The 12,037-nt window shown below is 39.7% G+C and overlaps 2 protein-coding genes across 2 annotated transcripts; both read right to left on the reverse strand.

Moving 5' to 3' along the window:
- Positions 1–1,604: 1,604 nt before the first annotated feature.
- On the reverse strand, positions 1,605–6,638 carry pnn (pinin, desmosome associated protein). The gene is made up of 9 exons (XM_053633525.1): positions 6,479–6,638; positions 5,635–5,706; positions 5,475–5,543; positions 5,294–5,369; positions 5,040–5,134; positions 4,508–4,583; positions 4,127–4,282; positions 3,669–3,807; positions 1,605–3,362 (listed from the first exon to the last, which is right to left on the reverse strand). Exons 1-9 carry the CDS (start codon positions 6,619–6,621, stop codon positions 2,227–2,229), a joined length of 1,962 nt encoding a protein of 653 aa, XP_053489500.1. The 5' UTR covers positions 6,622–6,638; the 3' UTR covers positions 1,605–2,226.
- Positions 6,639–7,143: 505 nt separating this feature from the next.
- gemin2 (gem (nuclear organelle) associated protein 2) lies at positions 7,144–11,375 on the reverse strand. The gene is made up of 10 exons (XM_053633812.1): positions 10,960–11,375; positions 10,563–10,647; positions 10,336–10,425; positions 9,637–9,696; positions 9,245–9,358; positions 8,787–8,831; positions 8,551–8,619; positions 8,134–8,244; positions 7,949–8,007; positions 7,144–7,553 (listed from the first exon to the last, which is right to left on the reverse strand). Exons 1-10 carry the CDS (start codon positions 11,082–11,084, stop codon positions 7,517–7,519), a joined length of 795 nt encoding a protein of 264 aa, XP_053489787.1. The 5' UTR covers positions 11,085–11,375; the 3' UTR covers positions 7,144–7,516.
- Positions 11,376–12,037: the final 662 nt, after the last annotated feature.

The following is a 12,037-nucleotide window of genomic DNA, read 5'->3' on the forward strand; positions in this document are numbered from 1 at the left end:
CCCCACCCCCTTTACAATGTAAAGCGCTGTGTAACTGTAACTAACATACAAAAACCACCCAGTGTGAGCTGGATTATAAAAATACACACCACTAATTGAGAGCGATTATTAACAACAATTATTAAATTACTATAAAAAACCACCGATAGCCAGGGTCAGTGGGACACACCACCACCGGGTCGCAGTCATGATCATTTTCACCTGCAGTTCTACTGCCACCATGCGGACACCAATGGAACTTCATAAATGGAAAAAAAAAAACTAAAATAAATGATCGGACAGATTCAAGGACTTCCGTTCATCTCGTTTTACACTTACATGAAGCATTTTCTGCTACAGTGTGACATAAGGATACCTTCTTCCCTTAACATTTATCAGCATATATCAACATGTTCTACAAAGCTATATTAATCATGAGACATGGGCTGGAACTGAAATCATAACAGCAAATCTATTAATAACACACACTGAGGGGAAGATCGCACAACTCCACAACCAGCCACACACATCTAAACCCGCTACCTGACAACACAAGCCAAGCTAAGCGAGTTGTACTATATTTGCTTATGTGAGTGCATTTATATTATCATAGATTTTCTGCTATTGTGCCACATCCAGTACAGTACGTTTAGTCTGTTCAGTAACGCCTATAATACATTAGAAATCCTATATTAACAACTATAATACACTATAAGACCCATAATAACTCCTAGAATACACTATAGATCCTATAACAACACCTACAATACATTATAAGGTCCATAGTAACCACTAAAACGCACTATAAGCGCTTTATTAAGAAAATATAATGCACTACAACACCCATAATAACATTTATACTCTATGTCTTATAACACCTGTAATATCCATAATAACAAAAAAATAACTAACACACTATCAGGGCTCATCCTAACAGCCACATGGCATGATAAAGAGCATAATGACTGCTATAACACACTAACACCTGTACACATCATCAGCTTTATAGACATTGATTTCAGGTGTTATTAGACATTATAGAGTGTATTTGGGTTGTATTATGATCCCCTCAGTGCATTCTTAGGCTTTATGGATGATCTTAAGTTCCTGTAGGCCTTATTGTATTATTAGTTGTAGCATTAAACCATTTAAGTGTACTTTTGATATTGTTATATGCTTTAAGGGCAGATTAAAGTGGTTATTAGGAGAGATTATCGTGTTTTCTGGACCCTGTGAGGTATAGAAGATGTGTCGTAAGGGTTCACAGGTCACATTACCGTATTAAAGCGCTGAGAAGGATAAATACGACCTTAAGAGAATATTCTAATCTCAGAAATGCGGATTCTTTTATTACACTGGAACGTTTCTAATTTAAATCATCAACCTATCTCCATCTAAACGGTTTCCTTCTGCTGAAAAAGAACCGACATAGAGGAAAGCGATAATTATAGCGTCTTAACGAAAACGAAGAGGAAGCAAACGTTCTTGACGAACGTATGCGGGTAAATGTTCGCGGAAAGATTTTATTTAATATCAGTGTGTTCATTCGTGTGTAACAGCACCAAAATATCACATGACAAGGAAAAAAAAATCAAGACACTCAAGGTTTCAGTTCACATTTTTAATCAACGTCCCCCCCCCCCCCCCAACCCCACACATACGAGTGCGCTTCATGTATACTAAAAGGTCAGCAGCTCTCTCCAAAAAATCAGGGATGCTGCGCTTCACTCGGCACAGCGGACGCATGACATTTACAGAGAAAAACTGAAAACAGACATGTGCACTGCACAAGCAGCCAAAACAAGATCACTACTCTACCATACGACCAGGACACGACAACTGACAACACCGAGGTCAAAAACGCTCATGTTCAGTACGAGAAAGTCATCATGGCTGATTCTTGCATTTTCTAGGAGTCGGGTATCAGATAACGGGACTGAAAGATCGAGTGGGCTTTGAGCGTTAGCTTAAAATCAATGTTTATAAAAGCTAAAAATTAAGCCAAGAAGCACAGGAAGCGAGATGAATGCAAGAGGTTATTTAAAAATAAAATAAAATAAAATAAAAAAACAAAAAAAAAAACCCCCAAACACCACATCAACTAAAAAAAAAAAGATAGGTAGGCAGTCTTGCTTTAAAAAGAGCAGGAAGTCATCTTAAGGCAATTTCACCTCTTCACCATAAACAAAATGCAGACTTCATTTAATACAAAAAAAAAACCCCCCCAAGAGATCCGGTCTTTTTCCTTTAGCGCCTTTTCTCTTTTCGGTCCGATTTTCGTTCCCGCTCGCTGCGTGACGGCCGTTTTCCTGACCTGCTCCCATCTGACCCCGTCCTCTTCCTGTCTTTCTCCTTGGATCTCTCCTTCCTCTCTCTGTGCCCACTGCTGCTTTTACTCGGCTTCTGACTCCTGTCGCTCTTCCTCCGTTCAGAATTCCTCCTGCGGCGCTCTCTGCTGCGTGACCGAGAGCTCGACGAGGAAGACGAGGCCGACGAAGAGCTGCTGGAGCTGCTGGAGGATGAGCTCGAGCCGCTGGACGAGGAACCAGACGAGGAGCTCGACGAGGAGCTGCTGCTGCTACGCGACGTCTTCGTTTTAGCTCGACCTCGTGCCTCGTCCACTTCCCCCTCGGCATTCTTTACTTCCGGGGGCTCAGTGACTACTTCCTGTGGCTGACTGGAGACTTCTTCAGGTTGTTCTGTGTGTGTTTGGGGCTCGAGAGCGCCGCTCGGCTCTGTGCCGTCTTTTTCGGTTGTGGGTTGCGAGGGAACTTCAACAGGAGGATCTTTAGATGCCTCAGCTTGGACTTCCGTGTCGTTTTCAGCGGTTATCAGAGACTCGACATGGTCTTCCTGATGGCTATCCTTCTCTTGCTCCTTCTCCTTCTCTTCCTCCCTGTCGTTACCTACCTCTTCTACCTCCGGACTCTTTTCCTGCTCTTCTTGCTGCTGCTGCTGCTGCTCCCCCTCTAAATTCCCCACTACCATCTCAACCTCCATCTTCTCCTCCACCTCTCTATCCTCCACTGCTGCCTTTTCCTCCTTTTCCTCCTCTTCCTCTCCCTTCCCCTCATCCATCACTTCATCCTCCTTCTGTTCCTGCTCCCCCTCTCCCTCCCTCTCCCTGACCTCTAAACTCTCCTCCCTCTCTTCCATTTCCTCCTCTGCTTCCTCCTCCTCATCCTCCTCCTCCATCTCCATCTCTACACCATGTCGTTTACCTGTCAACCTTTCCTTCTGCTTACCCTCCTCTTCATCTTCTTTCTTCTTCCCTTCAGCGTTCTCCGTTTCCTTTTTCCCGGCGCGCTGAGACTGACGCCTCGGCCGAGCCTCCATCTTGTTCAGGTGCTCGGCGAACGCCTCGCGCCTCTCATCAAACATGGCTGCAAAAACAATCAAACATTCCGGTCGAATTTGTTATTCAGATTCATTTCTCAAACCTGCATTTACTTCACACGTCCAGGCTTCCACTTTTAGAGGAAAAGTCTAAAACGTAACTCGAGATCAGAACAAAGTCAAATCTTTACGCACGATGAAGCCAGATGCGGAAAACGATACCAAGTCTAAATGTGCTTTAAAAACAGAACGGAATATTAAGCAGCAGATCTCATTACAAGCTAGGTTTAACTCCACTAAACTAACTTTATTTACGGTTGAATTCAGAAGATAATGGAAACAGGATGTTTTACCGTTCATTTTTTTCTGAGACTCGTCCAGGAGCTTCTGTGTGGCTGAACACATGCGACCCGGCAGGTAGAGGAGCGGAGGCTTGGTCTTCGTCCTAATGAACTTGATAATCTTAACGTTGTGGGCATTCCACTCCTCTTGCTGTTGGGGGTGGGTGGAGATGAATAAATGAATAAACAGCGACATAATAAATAAAAACACATGCTTTTAAGGTGTTCATGAGAAAGCCGAGCGACTCTGAACTTAACTCCTACATCTGAAGCATGGGAAATGTTTAAGTATTTATTTTGCATATGAATACCCTTCTATGTCAAGCACCATCTGTGTTGTTAACAAAGCATATTATTTTAATCCCGATTAATTAAATCATTAAGCTGCATCACTGGAAGCCATGAACACGACAGGAGTGTTTATAAAATCACAATTCAGTTAAACGATGATGGATAAAGTGGAAGATTACCAGCTGAGCCAGCTCCACTTTATGCTCCAGAAGCCTGAGCTCCGTCTGCTTGGCTCGTCTCTCCTCGAACAGCTCGCGTCTCTCGCTCTCCACTTTCTTACGCTCTTGTTCCGCCTGTACCTCCAGTTTCTGCTCAATTTCCTGCCGTCTTTTAAGCTTTATAAAAAAAAAAAAGAAAGAAAAAGAGAAAGCACTGATGTTTTCTCGTCCTCGTTTCAAAGCCGTTACGGCTGAGCTGCAGATTCACCAACTTCACAAACTAGTTTTCGAAACGAGCGCCATTCGGAAATCATATCAAGACAGACAAAAGGAAGCGTAAAAACAGAACTAATCAAAAGTTAATACACTTTGTTAGAGAAAAAAAAAAAAAAAAAAAGATACCCTCTCTGTGGACACAGTCGACTCCTGTTTAAACTTCTGTAACGTTCCCATCAACAGGCCAAACATGCGGCGATTTCTGCAGCAAAACAAGAGACTGGGCTCAATTCAGCTTCATTCAAAACACATTGTGGTGCAACAAACAAAACATACACAACTCGTTCTAAAATGAAATCAAATATAAATCTGTAATGTAACCGTATAACAGTAGGACGAAAAAAGGAAATAAACCGCCATTTTGTATAAAAACCTGCACGTCCTGCTGTCACGGGCTGTTTTTATTTTTTACATTCATGAAGCTGATTAAGTCTTTAGTGTGCGTTGGAATGAAAAATTATTTACACTAGATAATGAGCATGTCATTTTGATTATTTTAAGACATACTGGTATAGTTTTAAACCCCCCCCCCCCGACCAACACTACACATCGGTCTATAACAAACCACTAGGTCACGAGAGTAAAAAAAACAAAAAAAACTGCGAGATGACAGAAATGATTTAAGATTAACTAAGAGAGGAAAAACCAAGCCTGCTACCTTTGCTTCCCTTTCTCGTCCATGGTCTGATCTTGAATAAGATCTCGACGTGTGCGCTCCTTGGAGGTAGCGACGACTGATGACTGCAACGCTGGCTGCACAGAGACGTAAAGGCGGTGTTAACGTGCAGAATTTAATTGATCCGATCGGTCTAACGTGCTTTGTGAGGAGCATCACTCTTACACGTTTACTGTATTCAGATGTACATCAACCTTACGATGTCAGTCTTTAACCAAAAACATCCGTTCTCTTACTTTTTTGACATCGTCCTCGTCCTCAGCGTCGCTGTCATGCCGTGAATCTCTCCTGGCTCGCTGATCCCCCGCCAGCCTGTGAAGACAAGGGGGAAAACATTTAAAATACACATCAATGCAACCTTTAAAAATGATCAGATTTAATAACTGATTTAGTTTAGTATCTGTCTGGTTTGCAGACCTCAAGAGTGCCCCTTCGACGTCCCTCTGTTTGGCTGGGGGTCCTCCACCTCCATCGGAGAGTCCACGCCTTCAAACGAAACATAACGCTTTACATTAAACTCCTTCACCTTTCAATTACATCTTTTCAACATCCTCGTCTCGGAGGAAATAAAAGGTACCTCAGTATGTTGATTCCTCGGCCCCTACCTCCACCTGGGCCTGTGAGGGAAAGCCGTCTGGTCTGACCCGGCCTGCCGACAAAAACACCACATGCATTCATTAAACCTTGCTGAGAACACTTTGGAGAAGAGACTCTGCATTAAAACACACTGTAGATCCTATCTGAAAAGGAAAATAAACATTTAAATGCACTACAAATATACTTGACTGACATTATAAATAATTTAAAAGTCATCTCTCGTCCTATTTAATGTACAAGTTTAGAGATGAACTCTAATTCTACACGGATAGAATGTAACTGAGAAATCCTTGATGTAGAACGGTTGCGTCCGAAAAGGAAGCTTGCTTACAAGTGTGCACTACATAGGGTACAAACTAATAGGCTTCTACACATTATCTAGTGCACTACGTGTACAATAACCGGCCATTCGTGCGCGGCTTTCTGCTAGTCACGGTCATATTTTTGCTTGTGAACATATTTATTCCTTAAAGCAGGTGGGTTTTTGTGTGCCTCAAATCTTTTTTTTTCTTTTTGACAATGTACAGGAGCACGTTTAGTTCGCTAGCTTTGCTAATTCAGCTAACGATACCACGCTAACATGCAGCATGGTTTAACTAGCATAGCTAGCGAGTTAAGTCTTGAGGGGAAATTGTTAAAAGGAATGAAGAGTAACTAAAATAAAATTCTGAAGTCGAAGGCAGAGCGATGTTTCGTCTTTAACGTCCACATTTTGGCTTTAAGATGAACACTGCAGTAACATTAGCATGCTAACTCGTTTGTTAGCCACTTAGCTAAACGTCCTACAATATAAACTGTTAACCGTTTAAGCTTATTTTGTATACCGTAACTCGTTCGGATCCCTGCCGGTTAATTTCTTTATATTTTCGTCCACATTCTTCAAACTCTCCTTCGCTTTTTCGAGCTGGTCTTGTAACGCACGCACAGCCACCGCCATGTTGCTAGTCAGCTGCCGTTCTGCTAACATACACACTCGAGTGCGGGGCGCTAAAAGATGGGCGTGAGCAGGAAGCAGGAATCGAGTTGTGTGATTGACAGAGGCCTTAGCCAATGAGAAGCGAGAATGACCAACGATTGCGTTGACTGACAGGAAAATCAACTAATAGAAATTGTCGTTACAAGTTGATGGGTGGGCCACACGGGCGCCATTTCTTTTTAACAACTAGTGGATGAGGTGAAACAAAAGTGAATACTACTACTACTGCTAATTCTTCTTATTATTAATATTATCATTATTATGATTAAAACTCTAAGTATGTATAACAAAAGCAAATTGAAATTAACAAAACAATCTACAGACTAGTAATTAAATAACTATACATTTCTACATATTACAGAAAATTACACCTAAAGATACCTAAATTGATATTTTGAATAGAATACAAGTATAACTTTTTTCCATAAAAGTTTGCATGTGTATACAAATAAAACTGTAAATTTACATTAAATGCATATTTTAATATACAATAATATGTAAGTGTATATATAAACAAAAACAATAAAAAATATATTTATTTTATTTAAAGTCTGACATGAAATTTAAACATAAAACAAAATAGTAACAGAGAAAGAGAGAATAAATCTGTTCCTAAAGTGTTAATGTAAGAGTTTATTTCAGTAGAGTACTAATTTTTTTTTTCCATTTATACATTTATCAGAGTCATCATTTTGAAAGAGATCCAGAATACTGGGGGGGAGGGGGGGAGGGGGGGAGGTTGGGTGACAAAGCTGGATGTCAGAAAATATTCGGAATTACTTAAATCATCTTTTTTTTCCACACCAGCCATACAAACAAATACAAAAAAGTGTACAGTATTGAAAAGCCGTGTCCAGAAGCTCGGGCATCACCTTCAGCTCCGTCTTCACTCCCTGTCAGCCAAATCATTTTGTTCAAAATACCTTTAAAATAAATAAATAAAAAAAACAAATACAAACAGTGACTAATCATGTGTCGTTAATCAGGTATATATGATTACACGTCAGTGCGATACTCAGAATATCGTCATTAGAAGAGAAGAGAGTTTGTTCTCCTGAGACGAATCATTAACTGTGTGTTAAAGATCCTGACTTGAAAAGAATCAAGCCCCACTCAGATTTGACATTTTGATCAGAATTAATTTTAAAATGAGGTTTTCATTCCATGTATAACAGCAACTCTATCAATAACAAAATATTATTTGGGTGTATTGTTGATATGGGTTTCTATGCCTTTATTATGGGTGATTTATTCTGGGATATGATGACTGTATGTCCCATGGGTACGCGCCTAGCCGTTATGTTAGCGTGTTAGTTACCTCGCTACTATACAGATCATCAGGTTCAGTGCTGGTAAACGCTCGTCGTCTTTATTCTCCTGGAACAGAGAGGCAGAGATGTCATTTCCTCTGTACAGCTGAAGCGTACAAGGAAGTATCCATACATACATACACTATACAGGGTAAAAGTGTGTATGTGTGTGCGTCTCTGTGTGTTTGTGTACCAGGTGAGCCCTCACTGCAGAGCATCTCCTCGCCAGCTGTCTGATGAGTGAATGTGCTTCAGGAAGAAGAGGTTTCTCAAGACACGCCAGTAAAGCATAAAGCCATCTGCCCTGTGAACAACACACACACACACACACACACACACACCTAATATAATCATCCAACCTAATTTACACTACTAAACAAAAAACACTTAAATTTTAATGCACTAAGAGTCGCTGTAGGAGTGCTATAATAACATATATACGTATCGTTTGTAATAAACGTAAACTAAACCTGCTTTTAAGTTCATAAACTTTGCCCTTTCCGTACACAAACGTCTTCAAATGAATACATTTTTTAAAAGTAAACTTTAAGTAAAATCCTGCGTGATCATTGTGATATAAAAATGTCATTATTGACGCATGTTTACAAACCAGCTGTGGAACGAAGTCGTTCTCCTCGAACCAGCTGATCAGGTACTCGAGCACGGACGAGACGGTGGACTGAAGAATGGAGCGTCAGGAAATAAAATGATTAATGATTCAAACCTGTCGAATCAGACATTTCTAATCCAACACACACTGCGCTCAGGTGCAAACATCGTTACACATTTAACACGGTTCGGATACGTAATACGAGTGTTAATGATCCTGTGCCGCGTTAATGTTACCTGAGGGAGTTTGCTGACGATGCTGAGGAATGGAGGGAAGCCGAGCTGAGGGAGAGAAAGAAAAAAAAAAACGGAGAGAATCGGTGATGGATTTCTCCTCCTTGTGCACGATGGACTGATACAACAGTGTAAAAATGATTTCTTATCAAGTAAAATATCTCCAACACAGACGGATTTATCTAATATTTCACACTGAGATGATTATTTCTTTATTGCAGAAAATTTTGTTAACTCTTCTAAAAAAAAAAAAAAAAAAAAAAAAAAAAAAAAAAATTTAAATGCTTAAAAGGAGAAAACGTATCTGCCAATAGAATGAGACAATTTCACACGTTTTCTTAAATGAATTATTTGTCTTTGCTATAAACCATTACATACATGTACAAACTCTATGTACTTGATGTCTAACTGCAACACCTGTATGTGTGTGTGTGTGTGTGTGTGTGTGTGTACTCTCACACCTTGACATAATCGAGCCCTGGACTCTGTGTGTCTCCTTCACTCTGTGTGACATTCAGATAAATATTTGCCCCCAAACAAAATCTCCTCCATCCGTCTTCATCGTCTGCTTTGGGCTGAAGACAGAAAAAATGCCGTTTTTGGAATTCCAGGAGATTTTGTGAATGTTTTGGGGTTTTTTTGTTTTTTTTAGCAAATAAAATGTTTTCTTTCCCAATGATTGCTATGGTGATGGAAACATCTACTTGAAGCTTTAATCTAGGCTTGTAGTATCTTTATTTTTTATTATTATTATTATTATTACAAATTTATGCATTTGCTAATAAACCAAGTCTGTGGTTAAAGTAGATTGTATGTGTATTTCTTTATTTCTAGTTAACGTTTAATTTCTCACCATGACAACATTGTCGTCCAGAAACTGGGCTTTCCAGTGCTGCTGGTGTTTAGAGGCACTCTGAAACACAGAAGAGAAGAAAAACCTGAGGTCAAATTCATGGAGAAAAATCAGGAACAACACTGGTGTGATGAAGCGGAGATACTGTTACTACATCTAAATCAATTATTTTCCTAAAATCAAAAATCTGCCAATACATTTTTTATTTATTACGGGAGAACATATTTTATATGTTCATATTTCATATTTATTCTCTCTCTCTATTCTCTCTCTCTTTATTCCCTCTCTTTATTCCCTCTCTTTATTCTTTCTCTTCAAGTTAATAAGACAAAAAGAAGCATAAACTCCTCTGTCCTGAAGATGTCGGAAAACCTAAACTCACAGCGTTACCTCTGACTGTTACAAAGCACTGACACTGGAGACTCCTTCCTTACACGTTACATAAACACATTCCTCCTTACAGAAAACTTCACCGTATCAAAGATTACACACTGTGAACGAGCCGTTACTACAGAAACGATAACGTATCAGAACGAGCGCATTAACATAAACCTGCACTACTGTCAGAGCTGCTGTTCTAGTAATCTAATCAACACCTTCAACTGACCAATCACAGTCCAGACAGTTTTAAAGCTATTAATGACAGACAGAGAGAGTGGAAAATAATATCAGCAGCGTGTGCGGGTGAAAATGATGGACCTGTCGGATTTGAGAGAAGTCGCTGACTTGTTGCCGTTGCCACTGCAGGCTGGGAGAGAAACCCTGCGGCGCGGCACGACACTCCGACACCTGCACCACCACACACACAAACACACACACACACACACACACACACACACACACACATTACATAAACATGGACTGTTTTTAACATTATATATCCATTACCATGTAGAAACACTGCACTGTTTCACTATCACACTTACAGAAACATTTACAGTTTGGTTTTTCTTCAGTTTCCTCGGATCGATCTGAGCCACCACGACATCCGGGCAAAGCGATGCTTCCCGTCTGTAATGAGAATAATTATGAATACTATAATGAAAACGAACCCATTATATGTTAACATTAGTGCTTAGGATTTAGGAATTACGGGACTGATCCGACACAAAGCACTGGTATCAGGTCTGATCCTCCGCTGGATATTTTTCAACATAAATGGTCTTATAATCAATATAAACATACTGGGTGAACACTTTAAGATGAACAGAGTAAGAGCTCTAATGTGGTCTCCTCTCAGAGTAAACTAGAGATACCGTGATGCAGTGAAAACCGGTTTATTGCGTCATCATATCGCACCAGCTGTGACAGCAGCACACTTACTGAACCTGTCTGAGATACTCCTTCGGATTTCTTGGTGGTTCGTTCAGATTATATTCTTCATCTTCTCCATCGTGTGGCTCCACGGGTAAAAGTCTGGGCATTAACTCCTCCACGTCTGATTTCATGGCTAAGCCTTTATTAAAATATATAAAGACACTGTTTACTTTTCTTTTCTTTTTTTATCTCACGCGCATCTTTTTTTTTATAAATGAGCTTTTAAATTCACTCTCACGTCCCTGCGTTTCACACAACCAATCTGAATCCCAAATGCGTGTTCACTCCCTGTATAAGTGCTTAAAGTAAAACCCTTCCACACTCTCCTTAGTGCACTTCATTTAAGATATTGTGAAGCTAGCAATGATGCTAATAACATGCGACAGTTATTGCTGCGCTTCTTCTTCTTCTTCTTCTTCTACTTCTTCGTGTTTATTATGACTTTCCAAACCCTAGATTGCCACAGCGCCATCTGGTGCTCACAGTACAGCACAACAACCGGTTATAGAGACAGATAGAAACTGTATTGATCCCGATGGAAATCCAAATATGTGCGATACATTTTTTACGTATAATAATGAGGGATTTGTCTGTAAAGGACTCGATGTATTAAAAAAAAACAATACAAATCTAAAGTTACACCAACAATCATTAAACACAGATACCTTTATTGTAGTTTCACTGGCTAGCTGGCATTAGCATTATTAACTAATATTTGCTCGCACTGCTAGCTATGTAGCAAGCTATTTTATTTATTTTAGCAAGCTAGATGAGGAAAGACATCTTGAAGTTTTAAAAAAAAATCTCGATTTTTTTTAATGAATATGTAGTCCATACACAAAACACAAAGATATCCACATATCTTAGCATTTTTAACTAGTTCTTGCTAGCATTTCATGCCAGCTAGTTAGAATTAGCAAACATTTTTAGCAAGCTAGCTGAGAAAGGTCCTGAAGAAATTAATAATCATAATATTTATACAAATAATCATAAAAGAAAATCTATAAAGGTTATAATTCATATATAATCCCTACACAATATACAAAGATATTCATGTGTGTGTAGCTGAGAACGATATTCTGAG

The sequence above is a fragment of the Ictalurus furcatus genome, chromosome 9, assembly GCF_023375685.1.
Source record: "Ictalurus furcatus strain D&B chromosome 9, Billie_1.0, whole genome shotgun sequence".
Taxonomy (NCBI): Eukaryota; Metazoa; Chordata; class Actinopteri; order Siluriformes; family Ictaluridae; genus Ictalurus; species Ictalurus furcatus.

Excerpts from the sequence above, each read along its gene's own strand:
- pnn (XM_053633525.1), bottom strand. The coding sequence starts at position 6,621 with ATGTTAGCAGAACGGCAGCTGACTAGCAACATGGCGGTGGCTGTGCGT. Across the intron at positions 5,544-5,634 it reads CGAGGAATCAACATACTGAG|GCGTGGACTCTCCGATGGAG; the intron begins GTACCTTTTATT and ends TTTCGTTTGAAG. Across the intron at positions 5,135-5,293 it reads ACGAGGACGATGTCAAAAAA|CCAGCGTTGCAGTCATCAGT; the intron begins GTAAGAGAACGG and ends GTCTCTGTGCAG.
- gemin2 (XM_053633812.1), bottom strand. The coding sequence starts at position 11,084 with ATGAAATCAGACGTGGAGGAGTTAATGCCCAGACTTTTACCCGTGGAG. Across the intron at positions 9,359-9,636 it reads TGGACGACAATGTTGTCATG|CCCAAAGCAGACGATGAAGA; the intron begins GTGAGAAATTAA and ends TTCTGTCTTCAG. Across the intron at positions 8,008-8,133 it reads CTGCAGTGAGGGCTCACCTG|GAGAATAAAGACGACGAGCG; the intron begins GTACACAAACAC and ends TCTCTGTTCCAG.